This window comes from Periophthalmus magnuspinnatus, chromosome 1 (assembly GCF_009829125.3).
Source record: "Periophthalmus magnuspinnatus isolate fPerMag1 chromosome 1, fPerMag1.2.pri, whole genome shotgun sequence".
NCBI classification, from domain to species: domain Eukaryota; kingdom Metazoa; phylum Chordata; class Actinopteri; order Gobiiformes; family Gobiidae; genus Periophthalmus; species Periophthalmus magnuspinnatus.
The window spans coordinates 18144647-18159222 of NC_047126.1; the positions used below are offsets into that span (position 1 = coordinate 18144647).

At 47.2% G+C, this 14576-nt stretch overlaps 1 protein-coding gene and 2 non-coding genes across 4 annotated transcripts in view; 1 reads left to right on the plus strand and 2 right to left on the minus strand.

Moving 5' to 3' along the window:
* Positions 1 to 3416: 3416 nt before the first annotated feature.
* Positions 3417 to 3489, minus strand: trnak-uuu (transfer RNA lysine (anticodon UUU)). Its single transcript has one exon. It is a non-coding gene; the product is annotated as a tRNA-Lys (tRNA).
* A 561-nt stretch (positions 3490 to 4050) lies between these two features.
* Positions 4051 to 4123, minus strand: trnat-ugu (transfer RNA threonine (anticodon UGU)). The gene has a single exon. It is a non-coding gene; the product is annotated as a tRNA-Thr (tRNA).
* An 866-nt stretch (positions 4124 to 4989) lies between these two features.
* LOC117376408 (E3 ubiquitin-protein ligase DTX1-like) overlaps positions 4990 to 14576 on the plus strand; it is a 41999-nt gene continuing 32412 nt past the window's right edge. Inside the window, exons 1-2 of one of the 2 annotated variants that reach the window (XM_033972890.2) lie at positions 4990 to 5272; positions 6270 to 6496. In XM_033972890.2, the coding sequence (XP_033828781.1) occupies positions 6286 to 6496 (211 nt within the window). In that variant the 5' untranslated portion in view covers positions 4990 to 5272; positions 6270 to 6285. Of the gene's footprint in view, positions 5273 to 5513; positions 5995 to 6269; positions 6497 to 14576 lie in introns of those variants that run through there. The other variant, XM_033972880.2, reaches the window with a different exon arrangement.

A 14576-nucleotide genomic window follows, 5' to 3' on the forward strand; every position in this document is an offset into this window, starting at 1 on the left:
GAATGAGCCTTTAACCCCGCGCGTCATCAGCTTCTGCTCTGACATTTGGCACCTCCTCTGTTTAGCTAACCTTCATCTTTGTTTTGAAAATATATCATTTTTTCCAGGTCAGGTCGGTATTATTAGTTTGCAGAATATATATATATTAGTGTACAGAAACGAGCCAAGATTCTGTGGGACTTCCAGATACAGACTGACAGAATGGAGAATGGTGATGGAACCAACCAGACATTGTGGTGGTGGAGAAACAACAGACCAAAGCCGTTGTGGTGGACATCGCAGTACCAAGTGATGGGAACATCAGGAAAAAGGAATATGAGAAACTAGAGAAATACCAGGGACTCAAAGAAGAGCTGGAGAAGACCTGGAAGGTGAAGGCATCAGTGGTGCCCGTGGTCACACGGGGGAGCACTAGGGGGAGTGACCCCAAACTGGAGGAATGGCTACAGCAGATCCCAGGAAAAACATCAGACATCTCAGTCCAGAACACTGCAGTTCTAGAAACAGCAAAGATACTGCGCAGAACCCTCAAGCTCTCAGGCCTCTGGTAGAGGACCCGAGCGTGGAGAAAGGAACAGTCAATCAAACTTTTTGGGCACTTTACAACAGTACTGAGCAAAAATGCTTTCTGTAAGTGTAGTAGCCACGGTTGGTGTTAAGTTTATCCCTATAAGAAAATTAAATATACATTTTTGACCACGAGCAAACAGAAAATGCAGTGAATGACCTCAATGTGGTCTGGACCTGGCTAGAAGACATTAAGCATAAGACTGCTGTGAATATTTAGAAAAAAGTCACATCTTGAGTGTGACAGAATCAATGTCAAAATATTTGTTTGGTCAAAGCAGGTTTGTAATAATACCCCAGAGGATGACAGCTGATGTGGCATTACAGCCTTTAGTCAACTGAGAGGTATTCACAGTAAAAGTAAATATGTTTACACCATTTCACTTCTTGTCTTGTCTGAAACTTGATTGACTTGAAGCATGTAGTGAAAGAGGAAAGAAGTCCACCCTTTGCACGAAAGAGGTAACAGGTACAGACGATGAGCTTTGACACAGAAGAAGTTGGCTCTATTTTAGTCTGGGTCTTATTTCAACCCAAACCAAAGCTCTTCTGTTGTTAACCAACTATTACAATGGTTCTCTTTGGTGAGTTACTATTTTTAATCTGGAGGAAAATATAATGTAAAATAATGTGAAATCTAAACAATATATTGTACTATGTATGAAGCATAGTCTAAACTAGTTGTGCTATTCTATGTAGATTTTACTTTCTATCTTTACTTGGAGCTTATGTTGATGAGGTTATGTGAAAATACATATTCTTATTCTTATTTTTTTTTTTCATAATACAGCAATCTTTATTTTTACTGTTGTCAAGTATTTCACTAACTATTTGGAGCCATTACAAACCATCATCTTTTCTCCAGTCAATCTTACGCAACTTTGTAATTGTAGCCTAATAACAGCCTTTGGATTACCAACACTAAATGCAAATACATATCTCAAATCTTAGAGCTCTATCTAATTTAGTGTGTGATGTGTGTTCCATCTTAACTTTTCATTTTTTCTTTCAGGGTTAATCATTTCTTCAGCACTTCTCCAAATACTAGTGGTGCAGACAGCAGAAGTTCAGCATGTGCAGCTTGGAGCCACAGTTTCCTTTGGCTGTAATTTAACTTATTGTTACGAGATGGCCTGGTTCAGGGGAAACCCATACGGATCCCCAACACTGGTGGTCTTCGCCAGACTCAGAAAAGGAGACACAATTTATGGTAATGTTAATATTTGACTAGATGAAAGAAAGAAAAGGAAAAGCTAAGCATATCAGCGTGCCTTGGATCTAGTAAATTTAATCCCACTTGGGATCTCTGAAGAGCACCTGATTGTTACTTCATTTTGTGCTGATTCAGTGTGCACCCCAACTATATTCTCAGTATTAATATTTCACTATTCTTCACTTTACACTTTGTATTAATAGGAAAAAAAGTTCACACAAATAGATTTATTTATGTGTATAAGGCAAACATAACTTTTACTTTGCAAACCATTAAAACTGAAAAGGTGTTTCATAATTTTGGTTGCACTGAAATAACTAATAATTATTGTATGTAGCTCTTTTCTGCTGCTAGTTATACATTTTAGCCCCAGGAACTCACACAAAATATAGTGAAAATGTTGATATTGCTGTATCATCAGCATTGTTTTTGTCAATCCAAATAGAACAGATCTGTGCAGAATGGATTATGGTTCTGTTTTTTAGAGTACCAGTCTGAGCCCCGTTTTACAGTGGACTTTGTGAACCGCTCTCTCACCATCACTGATATCAAACAGAGCGACCTGGGCATGTATTTCTGTATGGCCTTTTGGAACACAGAGTTGCTGATTGGATCTGGAACTGTACTTCAAGGTATGGTCATGAATTGACTTTGCAAATAGCTTGGGTTCGTGTGACACCTCACAATAGCCTCAGAGAGTAGTGCCATTATTCATCTCCACAGTCTCATAGCGTTAAATAGGCCCCTGCTGATCATCTGAGATTAAGACATCACCAAATTTAGAACAAAAAGAAGAATTGTTTATTTTGATACATGATAAGATATTTGATTTGATTGCTGTTTATTTATAAACTTTTTAAAGAATGCAACTTGTAGTAAAACTTTGCCTAACTGCTCCAAATCTTGAGCAAAGCTTGTGTAGCTGTTAAATAATACCTTGCTTCTTTACAGTGCATTTAAAAAATATGTTTCAGTGTAAGGTTGGTGTAATAAATGTTGTTTTTCATGCAGGTCCTTTTCACTTTGGCTTCTATCACTGGTACTGCGCAGCTGTGGGCGGTGGACTGCTGTTTATGGTGGCTTGTGTTTGCGTGATTCACTACAAAACCAAAAAGCACATATGCATTTCATCTCCTGGAGCAGATGAGCAAAACTATGGTGAATTTTCCTTCACAATGTTGGAATAACTAAAACTATTCAAAGCCATTTGATGTTAAAATCAATGTGAGTTTTTTTTAAAACAATGATTTGTTTTGAAATACAATTGGATTATTTTTTATTTCAACACATTTTTGTCTTTTATCTGTATGTTAATGCCTTTTACATGCTATAATATGCTCTCAGCTGTGAAATAGTGCCGGAAGTGCTGGAAACAATGTTTCAATTAACTTATGGTTTAGAAAGCGGGGAGAAAGTGCCTAAACAGTGCCTACACTTACATACAGTACACATACAGTACACATACACACTTCTGTTACCGTTGCCCTCATATCTGGGGACACAGAAAGTTCATGTTTAAGACATTTTAAATTATAGAGTTCCTTTAAGCTGAGGATAGAAACTTACAGTCTATGTTTAGAATGTGATAATTAACTATCACGTTTGCAGCAACGAACGCGCAAAAAACAAAATTTATCGCCCGAACAGGGACTTGAACCCTGGACCCTCAGATTAAAAGTCTGATGCTCTACCGACTGAGCTATCCGGGCTCTGACATGCGCAGTAACAATGTAGATTATTATTCTTGTACGAAAATGTGTTGTTGACGTACAAGATGTATGAAAAGTCTGAATTGAATCCATCCACATCATTTGCACAGACAGACAAAGCGATGGTGAGTATAGTATGCTGGCGCAAAGACATTACGTGATAAATTTACAAGGACCCACCATTTTCACAACATTTAGTAAAACACGTGCGTGAAGTTAGCAAACACTCAACAGTCAAACATTCGCGGAGTAGCTTAAATAAGGAGTTGACTGACCAAATGTTTATAACGCGTCACGCATTGATTACAAGGTTGTCGTAAAATATATTTGTTTCTATTGCATGTGTTTATACGCGATGACGTTCTGCACAAATCATATGTAGTAAGCTAACCTCGTGTTTATAAATTAGCTTCGTGATAAATCCAAAGCATGGTCTAAAGTCACGTGATATAAAACGCTGCGTTTTGCAGCTAAACGACTCCGTGTGTACCTTTGATGTGCAGCAAAATTAAGATATGTCAATGTTAAATTTAAAATTGTGGAAAAAATAAAAAGGTTTCCAGGCCCCAGCGAGATTTGAACTCGCGACCCCTGGTTTACAAGACCAGTGCTCTAACCCCTGAGCTATGGAGCCTTGGATGACGGCACTGACGTCATAATCGCCTAAATAGACTGTTCGCGTCTGGTTTCATGAACTCGGTTTGGTTTCGTCTACATGTGATTTTTAATGTTGGATTTACTGAGCATAAAGCATAGATAATACTTTAACCTTTAAGTGTTTAAATGAAATTCCACCAACTATGACTAAATGAAATATTGGCCTTCGAATTTTCCATCAACTTTATTTATTTTAGCCCATTCAAACGTTTTTAAAATGATCTGTACTTGTTTCTCTCCAGTTACACACCATGACCACAGGTTATGAAAATTGCCTCTGAGGGTCGTGACATTACATAAGATTGTCCAGTAGATGGCAGTGATGCGCTTCTTTTAGCAGTGACTGACTTTTACGCATGGATGTTAAGATCTCCCTATTTTGTATTTGGAGGGATTTATTTCATGGAATAGCATTAACTATTACCTACGTTTGTATGCTCCATGTTGATGTGAAACCTTGGAATAATTTTGTCCTTTGAATAATAGAGTTTCTGTGTCAATGTCATAGTCTACTGTATATATGCCTAGGTCTTTACAACAAATGTAGTCTCAGGATGTATTTTCCAACAATATGGGATAATGTAGCAACATGTCTATATCCATTACTTTTCTATAGCCTAATGCATTTTAAAACTCACCAATAGGTTTAATATTGTTAAGCCAATCAGATAGACCCATCCAATTAATTAATAAGTAGGCCTAATTGATGTTTTGTGCAAATGAAATGAGGGTTGGACTATTGCACGTCTATTGGCTGTGGGTTGTGAAGGACCGTGGGAGATTGTGGGGGCGTGGAGTGGTGCCCAAACCCGGGGGCTGTTGTCTTTCCAAGCCCCTCTGTTCATTAGACCAGGGTTTCTCACGACAACACGAAGATGGAGGCCGTGGGATAGCGCGTGGATAGCGATGAGACGCTTCAATTATGGATGAATTACCCGTTTATCAATCAGTGTTAACTTTTAAGCGCGGTGTATAATTGAAGTTTTGTTGAGAATAGGTAGGATTTTACTACTACCTGCAAAAAATAAAACGCAATGGAGCAGCCAAAAGGGTGAAGTGGAGTTATTGAAAGACTTGGGACGGTCCTGAAATCTGTTCCAAGCGAGACAGAAGATCATTTCAACAGGTGAGGACATAACAAGTTGTGTATATAAAAAAGTCATCTTAAACATAGTCATAGTCCTTAAATAGGCTAAATACGCAAAGCAAACACATTTTCAAAGCTACTAAGTTTGAGACCATAGAAAAACTGAAATAACACATTATTATGGGTCAGATAGACTCAGAACATGCCATATAGCTCTGTCCCATAGTAGTGTGATGTTTAGTAATCACCACGGACCAGTTGAACCAGTTTGTGATTGAACATCGCAGAGGCAGCGCGCTGTAGGAATCCACCACTTTTAAGATTCCGCTACGCCCAGAGAACGGGAGCTTTATGGACAAAACCTGTCAAGATCCTCACTTTCCCTGAGCGGTTTATTACCTAGAGTGGCTGTTTCTACATAAATTTGAAGTGAGAACGGGTAATTGATAACACATCGAGGCGAGATTTCTTCTACCCAGACGAGAATCACACAAAGCCCCGTGCGTAAAGGCCCCCGCGCTGGAAATCTACGAGGACGCTTTGGTTTGGCTCAAGCTAAAGCAGAAGACACGGAGCCCGGTGTCCAGTTTACCGAGCCCTCGCTTCTCGTGACGGATATCCGAGCTCCTTATTACGGCGTTACGACCAAATAGAGCCGAGGGAGGGCTGTGATTTCCCCGCTTTGCCATGCAGTCAGCTCGGATCTTCGCGCAACAATGTATCGGCGTCTTGTCCCGGCGTTAGCTCAGCCGCTGCTTCATGTAAGACTGAAATGGCTTTGTCTTGTTTTGGGTCATATTTTGCATGTATTTCTTTGAGAATTACTCGTGAACATGTGCAGGTAGATAGCGCAATAATGACTGCATGACAGAAATACAAGTGCAAACGCTGGGTTTCTGGCTGGCCTCTGGATTAGCAGCAGACGGACCCATTTATTTTGGCTAAGAAACTCCTCACTCATCTCGGTGATGGCTAGCACTACTTGGCAGCGGAATACAGCTCTTTGTCGTCTAAAACCTCTTGATTTCTCGTCCAGGGCCAGCAGTAGCAGCATGCTCATGGGCTCCGCGGTGGTGGTGTGGGAATGGCTGAACGAGCACGGACGTTGGCGGCCCTACAGCCCTGCAGTGTCCCACCAAATTGAGGCGGCCATAAGGAGCAGCGACCCCCGCGGAGGAAGCGTGGTCCTGGGCCAAGTGGACAGCCGCCTGGCGCCCTACATCATAGACCTCCAGTCCATGCACCAGTTCAGACAGGACACAGGTAAGAAAGAGGATAGATTATCTCTTGAACTGCCAATTATGCTCCAAGAACAAGTGTCCCATGATTGTGTTTTTTTCTGCATGCTCCAGGATGCAATGATCAAGATGTTTGGAAATTTTACAGTAATATTTTGCAATGCATATGGTAGTCTACTGACGTTGTCTTATATACCTAGAGTGGTAGTAATTAGTCAGACAGTTAGGTAGATAAATAGACTGCAAACTTTGAATAAGCAGAAACTTAGATTTTTGCTACACATGACACTTTTACATAAGAAAGAGGAAATGCACCACTTCAGGCAGGACAGAGGTAAGAAAAAGGATATCCTAAAGATTATGTCGTAACGGTGCGGATAGGACCAAAAGATGCAGACCAGAGCAGTTTTAACAGTGTTTATTTACAGCGGTGAAAATGCAGTCTTTAAACAGGTCACAAGAGCAGGTACAGGAACCGGGGAGCGGGAGACGGGTCAGGCGGGTGCGGTGCAGGTAGAGGCGGGCAGGACAGGACCAGGACGGGGATAGAAGCAGGTGCGGTACCAGGGCAGGCGGATCAGACGAAGACCAGAGCGGGGAGCGGGTGACAAACCAGAGACCAGGACCGGACAGGAGACGAGACGAGCAGGAGACGAGACGAGCAGGAGACGAGACGAGCAGGAGACGAGACGAGCTGGAGACGAGACGAGCAGGAGACGAGACGAGCAGGAGACGAGACGAGCAGGAGACAAGACGAGCTGGAAGCGATACCGGGACTGGAACGTGGCGGCAGGAGCTGGGCGAGTAGAGGCAGGAATCTGGAGGGTGCATAAATCCAAATGAGCATTTGCAGGAAAGTACCATATAACAAAGCTTAGCAAGAAACATTCACGTTTTACACGCGGACGGTCTGGCACCGAGTGTAGACTGCCAAGCCTTCTTGTACTCAGCAGCAGGTGGTGGTGATTAGGCTGATGCACCCCAGGTGTGCACGGGAGGAGTCAGGCACTCCACCCAGCTCCAGACACACAGGTAGGGGAGGGGGAGAGAGCACGGGAGGACAGGGAAAACTGACATCATGACAGTACCCCCCCCCTAAGGTCCACCTCCTGGTGGACCCCCAGGCTTGTCAGGATGAGCGCGGTGGAAGTCTCTCACCATGTCGGGGTCCAGAATGCGTGCCCTGGGCACCCAGGATCGCTCCTCCGGACCGTAACCCTCCCAATCGACGAGGTACTGGAGGCCCCTACCACGGCGACGAACGTCAATCAGGCGGCGGACGGTGAACGCCGGGTGGCCGTCAATGACTCGGGCGGGCGGTGGGGGATCGGCCGGAGGGCACAGGTCGCTGGTCCGGACTGGTTTAACCTGGGAGACGTGAAAGGTCGGATGAATCCGGAGAGACGGGGGTAACTGGAGGCGCACCGCCGATGGATTTATGATCCTCATGATCTTAAACGGTCCCAGGAATCGGGGGGACAGCTTACGGGAGTCCGTCTTCAGCGGGACCGTCTTGGCGGAGAGCCAAACCATCTGGCCAGGTTGGTATACGGGCGCCGGGACACGGTGGCGATCGGCCGTCGCCTTAGTGCGCGCTCCAGCCCGAAGAAGGGCCGCCCTGGCCTTCTTCCAGATCCGGCGACAGCGCTGGAGATGGCGCTGAACAGACGGGACGGCGAGGTCCCTCTCCTCCGTGGGAAAGAGAGGGGGTTGATATCCCAGCGATGCCTCGAAGGGAGACATACCAGTGGCGGAACTCACGAGGGAGTTGTGAGCGTACTCTATCCAGGGCAGGTGAGTACTCCAGGTCGCGGGGTTGGCGGAGGCTGTGCACCGTAGGGCCGACTCCAGGTCTTGGTTGGCCCGCTCCGTCTGCCCATTAGATTGTGGATGGAACCCGGACGTGAGGCTAACCGTGGCCCCCAAACTGTTGCAGAAAGACCGCCATACCTGAGAGGTGAATTGGGTCCCTCTGTCGGACACGATGTCCACCGGGATGCCGTGGAGTCGGAAGACATGACTGGTCAGCTGGTCGGCAGTTTCTTTGGCTGTGGGGAGCTTAGGCAGGGCAACGAAATGGGCGGCCTTGGAGAAGCGGTCCACAATGGTGAGAACCACCGTGTTCCCCTGGGAAGGGGGAAGGCCCGTCACGAAGTCCAAGGCGATGTGGGACCAAGGGCGACGAGGAACTGGGAGAGGATGCAAGAGACCAGAAGGGGGTGAGTGGGAGGCCTTGGCCCGAGCACATACCTGGCAGGCGGCGACATAAGCCCGGGTGTCTGTGTCCATCGTGGGCCACCAGAAGCGTCTCCTGAGGAGGGAGAGAGAGCGACCGGCACCAGGATGGCAGGCGAAACGGGAGGCATGGACCCACTGGAGCACCTGAGACCGGACAGAATCGGGAACAAACAGTTTATCTGGAGGGCCGTTACCTGGGTCGGGGTCGTTGGTCTGGGCCTCTCGGACGGTGTCCTCGATATCCCAATGGACCGCGGCCACCACACACGAGGAGGGGATAATTGTTTCTGCGGTGACCGGGCTATCCTCCAGGGCGAACTGGCGGGAGAGGGCATCTGGTTTGACGTTCCGAGATCCGGGGCGGTAGGTGAGGAGAAAGTTGAAGCGGCTGAAGAAGAGGGACCAACGAGCTTGACGGGGATTGAGGCGCCTGGCGGACTGGATGTACTCCAAGTTTTTATGGTCGGTCCAGACGATGAATGGTTGCTCCGCCCCTTCGAGCCAGTGGCGCCACTCCTCCAAGGCCAGCTTTACGGCAAGGAGCTCCCGATCCCCCACGTCATAATTGACCTCGGCCGAGGACAATCGCCGGGAAAAGAAGGCGCAGGGACAGAGGCGGTTGTGGGGGTCGAACCTCTGCGAAAGCACGGCCCCCACTCCCGAGTCGGAGGCGTCGACCTCCACGATGAATTGCCGTGAAGGGTCGGGCTGGTGCAGGATGGGAGCGGAGGTAAATAGTCTCTTAAGCTTCTCGAAGGCTGTCTGCGCCTCAGGAGACCAGGCAAACTGCAAAGCAGGAGAGGTGAGTTTAGTTAAGGGCGAGATAACCCTACTAAAATCCCGGATGAAACGTCTATAAAAATTGGCAAAGCCGATAAATCTCTGGAGCTGTCTCCGGCTGGTAGGAACGGGCCACTCAGTGACAGCCTGGATCTTTTCAGGATCAGCTCTTACTTGGCCCCGCCCCACAATGAAGCCCAAAAAGCTGACCTCCTCTGCGTGAAACTCGCATTTCTCAGCTTTCACGAACAGTTTATTCTCGAGGAGGCGCTGGAGAACCTGGCGAACGTGCTGGTGATGCTCCTGGGGGGACCGCGAGAAAATCAAGATGTCATCCAAGTAAACAAAGACGAATCGGTTAAGGAAATCACGGAGCACATCGTTGATGAGGGCTTGGAATACGGCAGGGGCGTTGGTGAGACCGAAGGGCATAACCAAGTATTCGAAATGTCCCAGGGGTGTCTTGAAGGCCGTCTTCCATTCGTCTCCCTCCCTGATGCGCACCAGGTGGTACGCATTCCGCAAATCCAACTTGGAGAAGATGGTCGCACCGTGGAGGGGCGTAAATGCCGAGTCTAGTAAGGGAAGCGGGTATTTATTCTTTACAGTTATATTGTTCAGACCCCGGTAATCAATGCAAGGCCGCAGGGATTTGTCCTTCTTAGCCACAAAGAAGAACCCCGCTCCCACGGGTGAAGTGGACGGGCGGATGATTCCGGCAGCCAGGGACCCACGGATATAGTCCTCCATTGACTCGCGTTCAGGTTTAGACAGGTTATATAGCCTGCTAGATGGTAGTGGGGCACCCGGCAGGAGGTCAATGGCGCAGTCATATGGGCGGTGGGGCGGTAAAGAGAGGGCCTTGCTCTTGCTAAAAACCTCCCCCAGGTCGTGATATTCAGCAGGCACCGAGGACAGATTGGGGGTGTCTGGGGACGGATCAGCGACAGGAACGGACCTCCCGGCCGGAGGGAGGGCGGACCGAAGGCACTTGGCGTGGCAATCGGGACTCCAGCCCGAAACTCCGCCCCTGGCCCAATCGAAAACAGGGTTGTGGGCGCGTAGCCAGGGGTAACCAAGGACCAGAGGAGAAGCGGAGGAGGACAGGACATGAAACTGACGGTTCTCTTGGTGGTTGCCGGACAGAATCACGGTGACAGGTTCTGTGATGTGAGTGATGTGCCCCAGAAAACGTCCATTGAGCCCCTGGGCATTTAAGGGGCGTTCGAGGGGCTCCAGGTAGACCCCGAGCTGCTCCGCGACTTGGGCATCAATAAAGTCCCTCTCAGCCCCGGAGTCGATAAGGGCGGAAACGCATAAGGTCTCTGTGCGAACGCACAGGGTGGCGCTGAGCCGCAGTCTATTAGAAGAGTCCAGGATGTGTTGCTCGCCCACCAGTACTCCCAGCGCTACTGGTGGGCCCCCCCTTTTGGCCGAACTGGGCAAGTGACCACATAATGTCCGCGCTCACCGCAGTAGAGGCAAGCCCCGGCCAGACGACGCCTCCGTTGACGCTCCTCGGCCGACACAAGGGTCCTGTTGAGTTGCATGGGCTCATCCGGCGGGGGCGGGGCAGCGCGTGGCTCCGGCGGGGCCGGTGACCGGCGTCTCTCTCGGCGACGAGCCCGTAGGCGATTGTCTATACGGTGAGTGAGGGAGATGAGGGTCCGCAGGTCGGGGGGTTCGTCCCGGGAAACCAATTCATCTTTCAAAGTCTCGTTCAGGCCCCGCACAAACACAGCCCGCAGCGCGCTGTCCGTCCAGTCCAGCTCCGCCGCATGTGTCCAGAATTCAATGGAATAATCCGCTACCGTCCTGGAGCCCTGGCTGAGAGTCAATAACCGGGAGGCAGCATTGTCCTGGTAGTGCGGGTGGTCAAACACCAGCTTAAACGTGGACACAAATTCATTAAAATCCAGGCTATCCACAGACGTCTTCATTAGGCGCGCCTCTGCCCACTGGAGAGCTCTGCCCCGGAGTAATCCACATATATATCGGATCTTGGTGGCCCCCGAGCTGAAACGAGAAGGGCATTGCTGGAACATGAACTCGCACTGGAACAGGAATCCGCGACAGAGGTGAGGTTGTCCAGCATACGGCTCCGGATCCGTGCCTCTCGGCTCCGGGAGGCATGGTGGCGCTCCAGCTGCAGCAGGCGGGGTGACGAGGAGCGCGGCCACCTGGTGGTTAAGCTGTGCCACCTGCTGGGACAATGTCTGATTTAGCTCCAATAGAGTTCGAATGGATTGTTCGTGCTGACCCAGCACCGCCTCGGGGAGAGAGTGCGTGAGGCGGCGCGTCTGGTCCGGATCTGAGCCTGCTTGGTCCATAGTGGCCAGACCGTTCTGTCGTAACGGTGCGGATAGGACCAAAAGATGCAGACCAGAGCAGTTTTAACAGTGTTTATTTACAGCGGTGAAAATGCAGTCTTTAAACAGGTCACAAGAGCAGGTACAGGAACCGGGGAGCGGGAGACGGGTCAGGCGGGTGCGGTGCAGGTAGAGGCGGGCAGGACAGGACCAGGACGGGGATAGAAGCAGGTGCGGTACCAGGGCAGGCGGATCAGACGAAGACCAGAGCGGGGAGCGGGTGACAAACCAGAGACCAGGACCGGACAGGAGACGAGACGAGCAGGAGACGAGACGAGCAGGAGACGAGACGAGCAGGAGACGAGACGAGCTGGAGACGAGACGAGCAGGAGACGAGACGAGCAGGAGACGAGACGAGCAGGAGACAAGACGAGCTGGAAGCGATACCGGGACTGGAACGTGGCGGCAGGAGCTGGGCGAGTAGAGGCAGGAATCTGGAGGGTGCATAAATCCAAATGAGCATTTGCAGGAAAGTACCATATAACAAAGCTTAGCAAGAAACATTCACGTTTTACACGCGGACGGTCTGGCACCGAGTGTAGACTGCCAAGCCTTCTTGTACTCAGCAGCAGGTGGTGGTGATTAGGCTGATGCACCCCAGGTGTGCACGGGAGGAGTCAGGCACTCCACCCAGCTCCAGACACACAGGTAGGGGAGGGGGAGAGAGCACGGGAGGACAGGGAAAACTGACATCATGACAGATTATCTCTAGAACTGCCAATTATTCTCCAAGAACGTGTCCCGTGTTTTTCTGCATGCTCCAGGACCAAGATGCCTACTTTAAATAAACAGAAACAGAAACTTAAATGATGATGTCTATAACAGAACTTGATTTCTAGGTCTACCCATTTCATTCTCACCAAAACCACCCATATAACAAAAGTTGAACCCATAGTTAAGAACCTTTATATTGTTTGGTATAATGCATTTTGTTTCCATAGTGAGTGTATGTTTTGGCTCTCCATGCAGCTGTGTACAACTGTTTTGAATTTGGCTCAAGACTGGGTGGAGTGAATGAGATTGTAAACAGATTTTACAAGGAGGAGCTCTTATGACAGGGCAGCCCAATGCAGACAGTTATAAGGGTTGCATGATGTCAGTATACTGTGAGACTTGTAAAGTGGTCACTTGTTATCAAGAACAACAAGACAACAAAATAAACTCCAGAAATTATATTATAGTCCATTTATTATAAGTTTAGTCACGTATTTGTGCTTGTTTTACCAAGTTACTTTCTATAGTGTTGTTTGAGGACCCAGATGGTATTTTTTTCAGGAATTTTCACGTGAAACTCAGTAGGATTATAAGTTACTTTTTAGTAATACAACAGAGGCTAAAATATGAATGAATTTAGTGTTTTTGATGAAAAACGTATTTTATTTTATTTTTAATCTATCATCATTTTGGCTTCATCCAGGTCAAACAGACTCTCATATTAATGCCAAATCAGGTGATCAAAAACTAATACTTGATGGTCGAAACAGTGAGAAAAATAAATGTTAGTTGCAGCCCTATAGCAGTACTGTTTTTGCACATACTTGTGTGTGTATTTTAGACTTTGTTGTGTGAATGTGAGGTAAAGTCTGTGATGGTCTGCAGCAGCTGTGAATGAGCAAGAAGCATTCTTCAGCTCTGAGCCACAACGCTGAAAACACACACCAGCTGCATTGTCCCCACATAGAGACCGGGGCAGAAGACACAGACAGGGACAGAGACAAGGGCAGACAACAGGAGCAGATATGGCAGGAGTTTACGGGAATAATTCTTGTCTTAACGAGAAAACTTCACTCCAGTTCACCCCTCCTCTCTCCTCTCTCTTGTCTTTTTCATTCTCTGTCTCTGCCCCCTTCTCTCTACCTCTAACCCACTCATCTCTTTCTCCCCCCCCTCACTTCTTTGCCCCCTCTTTCTGTTTTTGACTTCTTTCCTCTCGCTTTTACAAAACATTTCTATCACTTTTCTCAACACTGTCTCTTCTTTTCCCTTTCATTCTTATTTCTGTTTCTCTCTGTCCCTCCATTGTTCTCCTTTCAGTAATTCCCCTATCCCCCCCTCTCATTCTTCCACTCTTCCACTTTCTCCTCACCTCTCTCTACATTTTCTTTTTAATATGACTAATCTTCTGCGTCTTTGCACTAGGGCTGAAGCAAATTAACTGATTAATCGCAACTAATCGATTATTGAGCTAATCATCAACTAATTTAGTAATCAAGTATTCGTTTTGGCACTATACTCATTTCTTCGAAAGAATAATTGCTTGACTAATAGCTCAACAAAATAATTGTTTGCTGCAGCCCTACTTTGCACCCACTTCTGTTTAGGTTTTTTCTTAAGAAAGTTAACAAGTTGTTTTGCTGCACATGACACTTTTCATAAGAAAGAGGAAATGTAGGAATTCTTAATAATTGAATGAGAATTTGAATTTTAACAGAAACAGCAATTACTGAGAATACGGTGTTACCTGCAGAAAACAAAGATAAGATAAGCAAAGATAAGATGGGCCTTTATTTGTCCCACAATGGGGAAATTACGGTGTTGCAACACAAAGGTTAAGGACAACAGGAAAATAAGAACATGGGATCAAAATCAAGATAAATTTTTCTATAAAGATTTAAAATAGACAAAAACTAACATAAGACTGTCAACAGAGACTTTGCACAATAAGTGGCTCAGACTGTGGTTATGAACAGTGTGCCATATGGACAAGTATAAATAGTG